This window comes from Cyprinodon tularosa, unplaced genomic scaffold (genome assembly GCF_016077235.1).
Source record: "Cyprinodon tularosa strain WSP-4 unplaced genomic scaffold, ASM1607723v1 ctg12, whole genome shotgun sequence".
Classification (NCBI taxonomy): Eukaryota; Metazoa; Chordata; class Actinopteri; order Cyprinodontiformes; family Cyprinodontidae; genus Cyprinodon; species Cyprinodon tularosa.
In genome coordinates this window covers 1,894,174-1,909,078 of record NW_024038003.1, presented here as the reverse complement: position 1 = coordinate 1,909,078, position 14,905 = coordinate 1,894,174, and the positions used below count along the sequence as shown (strand labels likewise).

General features: G+C 35.9%; 1 protein-coding gene across 1 annotated transcript; it reads right to left on the bottom strand.

Annotated features, from left to right (window-relative positions):
* Positions 1-1,373: 1,373 nt before the first annotated feature.
* Positions 1,374-5,327, bottom strand: LOC119773700 (phospholipid hydroperoxide glutathione peroxidase-like). The gene is made up of 7 exons (XM_038270826.1): positions 5,228-5,327; positions 4,412-4,506; positions 3,085-3,229; positions 2,846-2,997; positions 2,134-2,158; positions 1,986-2,045; positions 1,374-1,831 (listed from the first exon to the last, which is right to left on the bottom strand). Exons 1-7 carry the CDS (start codon positions 5,306-5,308, stop codon positions 1,799-1,801), a joined length of 591 nt encoding a protein of 196 aa, XP_038126754.1. The 5' UTR covers positions 5,309-5,327; the 3' UTR covers positions 1,374-1,798.
* Between the last annotated feature and the right edge of the window lie 9,578 nt (positions 5,328-14,905).

Genomic DNA, 14,905 nt, shown 5'->3' with positions numbered 1-14,905 from the left:
CAAGACCTCATGGTCAATCTACACTTTTCCAACAGGAAAATTAACAGGCAAAGCATCCATATTTTCCCACAGCCTTTGCTAATAAATAGGCAAATATATTCAAATATCTGTTCTTTCCACATAAAAGGTATAGTGGATAAAATTATTTCAGATTTGAATTTTGGGCGAACATCTTTTCCATTGTCATTACTTACCTACTTTTATCAGTTATCATTCTGCATAAAATTGATATTTACAAGTACTAATATCTACATGACTTGCAGACATAATTTTCTCTTTACTCCATAAAACACATCTAGTTCTGCTCAAATTCTGTATTTATCATCTTTAATGTAAGTATATTGATGTGCATATCACATTGTATTTGTTAATATATGAAAAATTAAAATGTTTTGAATATTCTACTTGAGAGTATTACTGCTGTCACCATCAGTAGAGAAAAATAAATTGTAACTAGCTCCGCCCCTGAACAACACGTCATGACCAAATCCACAAAGTCATTGCTTTGGGACTTCAGTAAAGTAAAATAAGAGTAATTACCTAGAAATGAAGAACTCAATGATGGAACAATGGTGAACCTTTCCAGGAGGCCAGCTTACCAACCAAAATTATTAGAAGAGCATGGTAACTTATTCAAATTGTTAAAAAAATATATATATGCAGTTTAAAGCAAATACAGAATATTAAATGGCAAGTCAAAGAGCAGCAAAAAATAAACTAACAGAAAACTAGTCAATTTGCCAAGAAGAGATTTTAACTGCTTTTTAGTTTTCAGGTTCCTTTATCCCTCTGAATTATAATCAGGTCTTCGATGAAAAGGCACGTGGATTCCAGAACAACTGATTGGCTGCCGGCTGGAGAGTTGTCTGGATTCAAATCAGTTCTGAAAGATAGCCTGCTTTATGCAGGTTGGCAGGTCCAGTTTTGTGGTACCGGGAAGTCAGGGTTAAAGCTGAAGTCATCTCACTATCCCAGTAATCCTGCGCTGTGCTACAAACCCCACACTGCTCCCCAGGCGCCGCACAATTGCGGCCCACTGCTTCCCCAAACGGATGGGTTAAATGCAGAGTTCGTTTTGTTGCTCTGTACTTGTGACAGAGTAAAGACAATAGAAAATCCTGAAAATTTGGACAAAATGGCCTAGTCAGTCTCAGCTGAAAACCTCAATTTAAGCAAAGTCATGCTAGAAGCCATTTCACAAATTAAAACATGTTGAAGCCAAAAGAAATGCACTATGCCAAACATTTTAACTTGAGATGGTTTTGGCCTAAATCCATAACAAGGTTATGACATTCAAAGCCATCTAGAAAAGCTGATCTCCACTGCAAATCGCATCTACCCATAGACTGAACGTAATAATCAAACAAATACAATGCAGTTCAAAACTTCTTTATTATTTTTATATCTCATTTCATAAATTACCAGTGTGAGTCTCAACAGGGAACATAGACAACAAGTGCAAACTAAGCTATCAGTAGCTTGACCAAAAGCTTATTTATTGAGGTCATTTATGTTCTCCTAAAACTAATGACAGGCAGGAAAAGACGGGATTCTATTGCCACTGGAAAAGGGAATGACTGATTTTAGAGTGATAAATGATGCAGTTGGTTTAATAGTTTTCCTCTCACATGGTTTTACAAGGCATAAAGTGGGCTTTTCTGGAAATAAGTTGCACGCTGGGTCATCAGGCCCTGTCCACCCCAAGGATGGGTTTACGGACAGGTCCGTCACAGGTCCAGATCCACCCACACAAATACCCCGAAATCCATTTGAGAGGAAACAGGAGCACAGTGCAGATTTACATGTATGTTGGCAAATCCTTCTCCACCTCCTGCAAAGAGAAATATGTTTCAGTGTCAAAGAAATAGTCAGCCATGAACAGATCCATTTATTGCTTCTTATCATTCATCATGTAACAAGTCTAATGTTAGATGGGGGAGATTTGCTTTTGAACAGAAATATGTAAACACAGCTGTACAACTTACGCTTGGATCCTCATTGGGACCGTATCTCTTCACCACCTCCCCTTCCTTATTTATCAGAAACTAGAGGAGAGAGATCACTCAGAGTTAGGCACACTTGGTTGAAGACAAGCTTTTAGAAGTAAACTTCCAATATTTTTTTTCAAATTACCTTAGTAAAGTTCCACTTGATGTTGCTGTTATTGGAGGAGAAACATATGCGTTACATCCCAGTATTTATAGTAAAGCATAGGCAACCCTAATTGCATACACGACTCTTAAAGACTGGCATACTAATAATAAGTATTTGTGTGTGTGTTACATTATACTATAGTACTTTATACTTCAGTTTAAAACCATTCTACATTTTAGAAGCTCTCCTGCTTCAGTATACATGATTTTACAACTTCTGAAATTATCTGTATCACATTTTTTAAAGTCACTTATTTAGAACAATGAAGCAGAGAATCACCTATAACAGGGTTACGTTTGCGCCCCCTTTTTTCAAAAAGGAACACTACCGCAGGTCATTAATCCCTGCTACAACTCTACAATGCAACACTACTACAGCAATAACTTGTCACACACACACACACATCTATATAAATACCCATGTAAACACCCTGTGCAATAATCCTGTATAACAATCCTACTATTTAAAAAAAAACAACACACACAAAAGCTGTATATTTCCCATGCACCTTTTTCTTCCTTTGGCACTTTCTTCTACTTTGACTATTTGAGCTGATCAGTAAAGTCAATCAATCAATAAGTTTGCTGAAATAGTGACTTAGACATGGCTAAAGTAGCAGAGTTCTGTGAAAGGGTATTTTGCACATCTTGGATTTCAACATTGACGTCTCAAAAAGTAGAAAATGACTTACTTTGAAAGAAATCCTTTTCCTTTGGGTTGTGCTTTCATCCATTTCCACAGAGGGTGAGCGCTGTCACCATTTACATCAATCTTACTGAAGAGGTCAAACTTTGCATTGTAACCTTTGGCAAACTCTTTAATCTCCGCATCTGTCCCCGGTTCCTATATCACACAGCAATGAAAAATAATTAATAAAAGCAAGACCTTTTTAAAGAGGACATGTCCTGACATCGGTTTCTCATGCATCACCTGTCCTCCAAACTGGTTGCATGGAAAAGCCAGGATGCGTAAACCTTTCTCAGCATGCTTGGCGTGCATTTCAGCAAGCTGAGTGTAGTTTACCTTCGTCTTTCCTCATTTAGAGGCAACATTTACAATAATGCAAACATATCCCCTGGAAGAAAAAAAATTAAAAAGTTAAAAACAGTTATGCCAAACCCTCTGGCACTGAGTTATCAAACATTACGGCTATTCTTAAACCCCAATATATTAGGTGCCAAAGCCGCCGAAAAGAAAAGTTCATTTTTCTTTAGAGACACTAAAAGGGGAGCAACAGATATGGTAACAATTCAATAGTTGTACAACCAATTTAATTGGTTAGCAGATGCTGGATTTTGGCTTGAAATTGTCAGTCATTTATCTTTCAATTTTCAATTTGTGACTATTTGAGGACCAAAATCATTCAGAATAGACTCACCTGTCCCTTTAAGTAAATAACAACTTGGGAATAAACTTGAGAATGGCAAGTAGCCCATGACTTATTTCACATTGAAGATTTCTAAAATGCAAATACAGTACCTAAATTCAATTTTGCTGGAGGTCAAGGCATGAAGGGAAAATTTAAGCCAAAATAGGTACATTACATTACTGCAAGTCTAAATAGTAGCCCTTGCCATCTAAACCGCTTGATTTGTGATTAATTTCCAGTTTAAACAATTTATCACACTGTAAACATACAGAAAAGATAATGTTATCAGCTTTTCCCACATGATGGTACTATTAGAATTACAGCCAAAATATTTCACTGATCTTTTTGGACAATTTTTTTGGCCGACCCGAGGAGGTAGATCCTCAAAATAATCTCTTGTGTATTTATTTCTTTAAAAATGGACTGAAATCAATTCATAGAAGAAAGAACATGCTCAATTAGTCTGTGCAACGCTCAAACATCTTTAGAAATGGGAAATTGTGGCATATGTGTATTTGAACTAAAAGGATCTTTGTGAATTTTTGAAAAGACCCACCTTCTCTGGTTTAAAAAAACAAAAAGCACATGCACAAACCAGTTCCTGAGAGGGAAAGCCTGTTGAACGCATGTGAGAGCTTGCACGAGCACCTCATTCTCCTCGTGCAAGCTCTGTTTAAAGGTTGCCGTTTGCATCGCTCATACAAGCTTTCTCTCCAAAAGAAGATTTGCAATTTTTCCACTGTCAGTCTCACCATCGGTGGACGGCCTTACGCAAACATATCACCAGAATGATTGACAACTAGGAGGACCACTTATTTAGATGATCCACCCTGGAAATAAAAAAAACATCCTCAACTAGAACTTTAAAGTTATGTATGCATGCTTCACCTGTATTTTTCCAGAGATACATCACCCCCATCGATGTCCTTGGCAGAAAATTCATAGATGGACTTAGCACTTTGCCAGTCGTGAGCTTGAGCACACTGGGACATAAAAAAAAAGAATTAACATAGGCACAGAACATTGGCCCTGCAATAACTAAAGACAAAGATATGTAAGGGTTGAAGTCTAAAATATAGGGGAAAGGGCAGCGGTGTGATTAAGTAATTGGATGAATCATAATCCTTAACAACGCTCCTGAATTTCCGCACTATGGCCCATTTGTGTTATCATCCAACCAAGAAATTAGCAGATAAAAGCGATTAAATGGAAAAATCTGTCATTTGGCACTTAGTGTAGCTCTTCAGCACCTGAAAGTCTTATTTGGTATATAGTATTAATAATAAACAGACGATGTTTGTTTTGTTTTGTCATCTAATCACGGATAAAAGCAGTTTTAACGGATTATATAAGCCCTTCCTCTAAGCAACAACAATCAAGAGTAACGCTTCCGTTATGCGCAGACTTTACGCATATTATTGGAAGATATAATTTAATATCATTGCTAAAATAAAACCTCAACCACAGCCTTAAGTATGTGGGATTTATAAGTGAGAGAGCTTCGCTGCTACTGCAGCGTTAGCTAAAGCTAGCTGTAATAACGTCGGACCCATTTGTCTGCTGCACCGCAACCAAACAAGAAAAGCCCTACATATGACCTACATGTGTCTAAAGCGCTAAACTAGTCGCTAAAGGTGCTATTAGCACCACGTTTTACCCAGTGCATGAAAAAGACAAATATTTCAGGCCTTATAGTCTACTCACCATGCTTCTAACGAACCCTCTGCTGCCGACCAAGCCCAACAGAAGTGTGGGACGCAGCCACATAGCTGCTGGTATTATCATGTGACCGAACAGTCCCTCCCTTTCACACTATCTTAGCCCCGCCCACAGGTTCCCATAACGGGTCTTTAAGAAAAACAACCCTAGGCTATTAACGGATGTGTAGTGGTACGGAAGAGGATTAGGGCCACTGCAAAAAAAAACAACAAAAAAAACAAGTTAACTGATTTTTTGAATCATATTTCAGTTTAAAATGGGAAAAAGTCAGAATTCTGAGAAAAAAGTCAGAATTCTGACTGTAATCTCATAATAGGGCTCGGGATCCACGTTGCATTGTGGGACGTCGCGGTCATATTGACGGCTACGCAAACGTAAACATAGCTCTGACACAACGTTGTTGTTGAAAGAAGAGACAGAAGTAGAGAGAAAAAAGATGTTAAAATCCCGAAAAGGATCTGGAATTTACCGGGACACATTAAATAGAGAAGCCAGGGACCGGTATGGTGACAAAATCAGCATTATTAATCATTTGGATCCATATAAAGTTCCAAACAATGAGTGGAGCACCGATGAGTGAGCGCCTATACTTCAAAACAGTTCCGAAGCTACAAGTCCTTGGAGTCTCATATGCAGTTCATGAATGGATGGGTTCAGGAGCTGCACATCATAAAGCCATCAAACAGTGGGAACACAGTAATCCGTACGAAGGTAAGCTGTGATCAGACGGGCTCTGGAACCTGCTAGTTTAGCAACTGCTAACCGCTAGTGCTAACAACCACTCACGCATGTAATGTACTTTTAACTAGCTGCTATGTGTTTCAAAGGTGTAGTTAGTAACGTTAACTGCCAACCCTCCGGGTTTCTCACGTATTTGAGCCTTTTCCCGCTGCCGTTTTTATTATTTTCCCGTAAAAGATCCCAACTTTGAAGGAAAGAAACAAAGTAGGCTATAAAATAAAACCGTGCATCTTTAACTTACCAGAATGTAAATGCAGGGAACACACTCTCATTAACATCTGGATACTGTGGAAAGTTATGTTCGGTCGTCTTACAGCCGCGATCCAAGCAAGCCGACGACTCTTTATCTCTGACGCTTGGTCTCCATGGTTACGCGTCCATTCAGGAAAGCGGTGGAAAGTTAACCCATTTTCTATGTTTCCATGGCGATCATGCGTTGAGCTGTTACAGCCCACAATACAGCAACGGTTTACCATGGTTGAAATCAAGTTAAGGTGAAATTAATCAAATTAAAACACGGCTGAGAGGGAGTACAGTACCCGGTAGTCATAGGCAGTAGTCTGAGCCGCGGTAAAAGACGCATTCAACATGGCGGCGACGCGAAGTGCCTACGTCACGACGACCAAGCCCTATTCTGATTTAATCTCAGAATTCTGACTTTAATCAATCAATCAATCAATCAATCAATCAATCAATCAATCAATCAATCAATCAATCTCTTTATTTAGACACAATTATGGTCCATAAATAGACAAAAAAAAAAAAAATATATATATATATATAATAAAATAATCAATCACTCACATATAAACTAAAGCACCAATGCTTCCACAAACTGGAGAAGAATCTCACTGAGCTTTGAACAGGATTGGTCAGAGTCTGAATGATGCTGTTTGCAGAGTCTATTAATCTACACATACATCTGTGCATAATGTTTCGAAGCACAGCAGCGCAGGTTGGTACACTGACATTCACAAACATCTGACTAGCACAACACCATCGGGGCACCCTAAGCAGCATCCTCATGCCATCATTATAAGCGACCTGAAGTTTATTCATACTGCTTTTCCTGTAATGCCGCCACAGGTGGGCTGTATACATTGGAGTACAGTATGCTTTAAACAGTGCAATTATGACAGATGCTGAGCACATGGAGAACCTCTGAAGAAGAATATTAGCTTGTACATATTGAGAGTGATAACGACGTTAAGATTTGGGCAAACAGGACTTAACTATACTTTATACTTTTCAAAATTCAAAAGCATACTAGTGGCAAATGTGATTAGTGTGGAAAATATGAAGCAATAGAAGATGTTATACTGGAATGTCATAAATATGAAAGCGAGAGAAAATATATGAGGGGAGAGTTTGAATGTATTAAGGAAAAGATAAATTTAGTAGATATTTTGAGGAAGAATTTGGGGAGTAAACATATACAAATAATTATTTGATTTTTAAAGAAAACTATATTATTTCATAGAATTTGACTATAGAGAGGGTGAATATGTGCATGATAAAGACGGATAGAATACAAAGCTATGTTCAAGTATGTAGTTTTAATTTTTTTTTTTCATTAGAAATTATATATATGTTTATTTATGCATAGTCCATCACGAAGCACACTCCATACCAGTAAGTGGTGGTAATGCTACTAAATGTTTGTTGCCAACCAGCAAATACATCTAAGAAGATGATTTTTTGCCAAGCCAAACATCCAATTAAAGTTCCTTTAAGCCTCTACTAAGCAACTGGGGTCAAGTTTCTATACGCAGGAAAAAATAAGGTTCAATGTCCAGTCTTGATGATGGTTTATTTTCTATATCAGCCAACAATTAAAGAGTTCAAACTTTTCCTTAGTCCCCAAACCCAAAAATGCCTATTGGTCCTTATAGAAAGTGGACTGATCCACATCGCTTCCCGTCATACCTCAGAACAAAAAAATAAGTAAATTAATAAGAAAAAAATTATTAACCTGCAAATAAACTCTGTAAATAATACAGAAAAAATAAAATTAGGAATTAATGCAATTCAAATGGGTAAAGAAAGAATAAATAGTTCCAACAGAATGTATTTTATATACTTGCATGTAGGTTGTCAAAAAAATTCTGATGCGTAATAATAAGACGATTTAGAGTTAAAAACCCTATGAATAAAACACAAATTTCACAGTTGATGTTTATTTCTTAGAAGTTATCTCTTTTTTTAAATCAGTGCCTGGTAACGCCAGCAGCCTTTTTCTAATAAAACAGTCTTAGGGAAGCTGACATCTCCCAAACTCATGACCCCAAGAATTTTTGTTGGAATAAAGAATCAAAATGTATGGAAACCGAGAGTAAACTTTTTTTTTTCTCTTTGCCTTCTAGAGATCATGACATGACTATCTCGTTATCACGGTTAAACCATTAATTGTTTTCTCAAGATAACGAAATGATTTACCTGTATGAAGAATGAATGAGACTGGCCAACAGCCCTGGATTCCCAGTTCATCCATGCCTGCGGTGACCGTAGTTCTGCAGCCGCAGTACCGCGTCTGCGTTAATAATCAAATTTTTTGTTTCCTTTTTCTTTTCACTCATTGTCAGGCTGTGGTGGATGATTGGATTGCATAGAATACAGTAGAAACAAATCTGACTGTTTTTTTATGAAAATCTTTTATCTGGACTAATTTTGGGGGTTAATGCATCTTATACCTGTTACAGGCGTAACACCGGGGCTGTTCAGAAAACACCCGGTGACAGAACACCCCACAGGTCTAATTGTTTATGAATTAGAAGTGGAAACAAATAATCAAACCAACAACGTTGTCTCGTTACCTTAAAGTTAAACACAGGAGTATTTACAGAATTACACAAAGGTTGCCATTATTTATAAATCCTCTCCCACACACCCCAGTTTTAAGACACCAGTTTTAACACACACCAATCATCTCATTATCATGAGAAATCGGCTTTTGTTATCTTTAGATAATGAGAAAATTAACTTGTTTTCTCAAGAACACCACCGAGAAAATTATCGGAGGGATACGACCACTCTCGGTCTTCCATAAAAATGTGACATTCATGTTCAATATCCTTCTCTCTCTCACTGTGCAATAACACATGCCAACTACCTTGTCGTCTGTTTAATTTTCACTTATTTATATGGTCAGCACATTTCTGCAGTGCAAGTGCAATAAACCCATGTCAACTATTATGCAGTCTTTCCTTAGCTCTCTACTGGGCAAATACTTTTATATCTAAGGGAAACATATTCCAGGACATAACAACTTTTTTGTTTTTTTATGCTTTTTTTGTACTATATGCACTCTTTTTATATTGTCTGTAGTATTTTTATCTTTAATGACATCTTGCTTTAACTCTTTGTGCTCTATATAAGCTACTGGAACCAGAATTTCCCTGAAGGAGTAATCCCAAGGGATAAATAAAGTTGAGTCTAAGTCTAAATCACACGATGCAATATTATTGAAAACTAGACTTATTTCTTTAATTTAAACAGTGTGTAAATGAAAGTTTTCCATTTTGTTTTATATACATTATATATGTCATAAATGTATTGTTATAAACATATGAAAAACGTGTGTTCATTGGATGTGAATTATGATGTGATGTGAATCTTGGAATGTATTTTACACTTTCCCACATGTGTTACAGACAACACCCGTCGTAAATGTAACAGCTCTTTTGCAGCACATTCCACAGAACATGCCCCCAGCATTTCAAAACAGAAAAATCTGGGGTTTCTTTCCTTGCGAGACTTAATTTTACAATTGAATTGGTATGGCAAAAGACTGAAGTGCTTATGGCTTAAATAAGAATAAAAATAAAGTCATTCAAGTGATAAAAGACCAATTTATATACACTGTCCTTAACATTATAAGTGATAGTACAATAGTTTAGCGAGGGGTTAGATCCTATAACCCAGTCCATAAATAACGACCGGAAAAGCAAGAACATATAGGCTGCAGTAGTTACTTCTACAGAAGACTTTTGCTGTTAGACTTTAAGGTGTGGTTTGTTTTATTATTTCTGAGGAAAGGGGGCCAGGTAAAGTAGGCATTTAGAGATGCTGAAATGTCAGTAGTCATGTCATCACCAGTTCTCGTTAAAGATTAGAAAGATCATGGGAAAATTACAGTTACAGCTTCCAGAGAAAATAAGCCCAAATAGCAGGTATGTCAAGTTCAGTCTTTAGTAAGAAACCTCATCGGGAAAACATGAATCACAACTATACATTTTCCCAGGAGTGGATGTTCCAACAATGTACTCTAATTACTGTAGTTAATCATTAACAGAAAAACTGAAAATGCTAAATAGGATTGTCGATAAACAAACAAACCCTAACCCTAACTAATACTAGGAGAAGTCTGTTATAGTTTCTACAGTTTAGAATTATTAATTAATTAATTAATTACTTATTTATATTTTTGATCATTATTGCACAAACCGCTGAATCTGACAATCAATGGACATTTTTCCACGAACTGATTAAAATGAACTTGATATTCACATAAAATGAACAACAAATTTTTATATACAGGATATAGCTAATGTATAGCTGAATTTATGCACAATTATTTACAGTATACAGTCTATAAAAAGAATTTGATTTACAACCATCAGATTGACTTACTTTGATGCTCTGTGGTTCATCTGAGGAGGATGAATTTACGGCACCTAATAAATGCAATAAACTATTTCATATATAAACAACCCAAATTTAAATATCTCTAATTGGGACTTTATGTGATAGATTAACACGACACAGCACATGACTTAAGGAACCATGCATGACTTTCAGATCTTTGATAAACAAAAATCTGAAGTCATGCTTCAATTTTTTTATTCCAGCCCCGTTATTTAGCAACCCAAAGTAAAGCAGTGCAACAGGTTGCATTTAGAAGTCATCCATAATAATCTGCTTGTAATTTAATCACACTATAATTATATATATTCTGTGATTGCATGATGATTGATGAATATTATCGAGCAATAAACACCAACAACTAACTATATTACACATTTTACAGATCAGGGATAAAGCAGGGGAAAACTGGTTAGTTTATAAACCACTTTATCAAGCTTCTAGCTATTACGGAGCAACAAAAAATGGAAAGTTTATTGGGCAACCTCAAACCTGTCAAGACATGTTGATCCAACCACACTGACAGGACAAAGGAAACCAATGAGTCAGAGAAGCTGCTATTACGTCTATGGTAACTCTGGAGGAACAACAGCTTTTACACAAGTCAAATCCGGTCTTTGTTGATACATGGTGATAAGAAAGCTATACAGTTTATATTTTGTGATTTATAATGAAACAACACATTCAAAATTCTCTAGTAATAAATTAACTTTTATGTTTAAAGTTTACAACAAGTCATTCTGGGGACTAAATATGGAAGTAGATAAATAAACACTGTTTTTTTTTTATTAGACAATTTTGCTAAATGTTACATGTTTATAAAAAAAAATAAATAAATTTCTAACTCCAGATAAGCTTTAATGTAATCCCCAAAAGTGTAGTTCACATTGCCTTCCATAGGAGGGCATTCTATCACAACAAAAGGAAGAAGATTTGTGTTTGAAAATGATCTTTATTTTCAAAACAGTATTAAAATTTAAAGGAAAAAAAAAATCCATCTGAAACTTCCACATGTTTGCATGTTTAGGTGGACGTGGCTGTCTCAGTAGGTTTGTGCTCCAGTCCTCTGCAATATATTAAAAGCTCAAGATATTGTTTTTTTAAATGTAACCATACTTTAAACTTCTCAACTGATTGATATGTCTACTGTATTCCTCCGTCTTCACCATGCATTTGTTCATTAATGGTCTTAATGGTTTGAGCTTCTTTCTGCATTCTGTGCAGCCCCCCTAAAAAAGACATATTATATATCAAAATATCCATGTGGAAATAAATCATACTATAAAACGAAGAAATATAACAGCAACAGATAGCATATCTAAGTTCTTTATTATTCAGTAGGTTGGACGGTTGGATAGATAACATCTCTGCGTAGTTGTATTTAATGAAGGCAGTTGGAAAAATAATTTACTTGACCAAATTGCTACAGGCAAAAAAAAAAAAACACAACATGAAATAATTGCAAGGAACGTTCACACAAACTGCCTTAGTATGCATATTGGCACGCACGCTTCTTAGGAAGAAATTTCTAATTAGGGTATAACAAACAGAGACTCCAGCGCAGATTTCTACCTGAAACATTCAGGCTGAATACTATGATTAAACACTCCTCGCAGAGCCAATTAAAACACAGATCAAAGGGGTTCCTCTACAAAAAGACATCAGCACAATCAGTGTGGAGGGTGAATAAGCAGAGGTGTAGGGGTTAGATGCTGCAATTAGCTACTGCTATGATGCTCTGTAACAAGAATACAGTCAGTTTCTCTTTTGCATAGCCTTTTATACACGTTGGAGTTTTTAGATTACTCTAGTGTGAAACTATTTTTTTTATGATGAATCAAAATTACTGATGTAAAGTCAGATATATTCATTCATTGCAAAAAAGAAGTTAGAGATTCTTTATGCTATTTACAAATGTTGATGCATCTATCATATACAAACTACATGGTCTGCATTTAATACATAACTTTTTCTCATTATCCCTAAACAGCATACTAAACCTCTCCTGTTTTTTTTTTTGTTTGTTTTTTTTTTTTTACTTTTTTTTACTTTTTGAATAAATAAATGTCTCTTTATGTTGGTAATTAAATCCACAACAGTCACAGATAAATAATGATTGAAATCCCTCTTTCAATAAATACATCTATTGACAGAGGGAACTAAACTTTAATGTGAATGTAGATATCAGTTTCTTTGGTACTGAACTGTGTTTTCTTGGGACTGTTGTTTTTTCATGATAATAAAAAAAACAAAAAAACAATGATAATATTAAAATAAGAAGCAGATAGCAACAGGAGTAGTTTTTTTTGAATATTAGTATATTATTATATAATATAAGTAGTACTAGCCTAGTATTAGTATTATAGTCTATTCACATGCAAATGTTCTTCTGCTATAGATAGCAGAAGTAAAAGCAGTATTTATTATGATTCTAATATTACAATATTCATAATAATAATTATTATTATAAACAGTAGTAGGCATATTCATTTTTATTGCATTATTTGCATTTAACTGGTTTTGAATATTTTTAACCTAGTATTTTCCTGGATTTTATTATGTAGTTTACATAACATATTTTAACATATTTAATCTGCTTGTATGGATGCTTTACCATCAGTCAATGATGAAATTTGACAGCACATCACCGTGGCCATCAAAAATCATCCTTATATCTTTAGATTCTACTCAAACTGGACAACCACTAACCTACATTTATTATTTTTGATAAGGGTCAAGCTAAATAGCATGTTTGTGATCCAGTCATATACACAAGGGGGGGACTCCAAATGACATTTCGCTTAGGACCCCTATTCAGTGACAAACTAGAATTGTGAAAGTCCAGAATTCTCTTCCTGGTGTCTTGGTGGAGTTCCTTTCATTTTGCCATATAAGAAAGCATCGGGTTTGAGTTGTTGCCTTGAAATACAGTGAACGTTGTGACTTATTTGAACCCAGAATATGGGAATGTATTCTTTCAGAAAGGAATGTCGTCATCAAGTGGGCTTTTTCCAACCAATCCTAATGCATAAAAATCCTAGTTTCATTATATAACAAAAACCTCGAAAATCTCTATCATGTCTTTCATGTTTTAGAGGACAAATAATTTTGGTAAAAATCTAAGCATACCTGAACAATAAAATTAGGATGACTTTTTTAACTATATAAATGCAGGTTTAATTAAAGCTATATAGCTAATGTCACCAGGTGACATTTCAAAGTGGCAAACAATACTCACATCCCAACAGCTGTCCATCAGGCATTATATTGCTAAAGGCTCTGATGAAGAGAGGGTTCATCTGTTCAGCTGTTTACTTTACCGCAGCTCAAGCTGCAATGTAATGAACTGCTCACATCTGAGGCAGAATTGGGAGGCAGCCAGCGATTGTTATAGGTCAAATGTTCAGCTCGGTCCCACTGCCAGCATCTCTGCTGAAGCAGCAGCATGCATCTCAACAAAAAGCAATTAGTGCTAACTTTTAACAAATGTTTAAGTCAAAAAACAAAAAAACAGCACACATTTCCATCCACATATAATATTATATATAGGAAAGATCAACACATCACCATCATAGTGGAGGCATTTCAATGAAGAGCAGAGTAATGATTTTAAAAAGTTCCTCTATTTACCAGAGTTAAGTTGGATCTTGTATCATAGAACCAGTCAACCAAAGACTAATGATGAAGACTCATATACTCTGATAATGAATGGAAAAAGAACGGAAACACGCCAAAACAAACAAGTTTCAAATTAATAAGGAAAAACAGTTGCCTAGGAACAACCCTAGCTAAACCTGACTACCACACCCCCACCTTCCACCCCACAACTCACACACACACACACCCATTCTCGTCTTGCTATATGTAATGAGGACCACATCTTGGCTCCAGTTGACTTCCATTAATTATTTGTCATTTTCAACACTTTCTATGCCCTAACCCTGACAGTAGCCCTAAGCAATACTGTTACTATTCCATATATAATCATAACTTCAACTTAAACTAAATTCCCATCTAGTTCTAAACCTAAGTGTTGGCAAAAAAGATAGTGAGGACCAGCAAAATGTCCTCACTTGGGTAAAAACGGGTCTCACTGTGATGGTGAAATGGGGAAAAATTGTCCTCACTCTGATGCAAGAAAAAAAGCAGACATATACACACACTTCTACACACACCCACACACACAACCCCAGACACACACACACACTGAGCTATGAACACCATAGGAGACTAGATCAGATGCTTCAAGAAAAGTTAGGGTTATTTCTCGCTGTTCCTAAG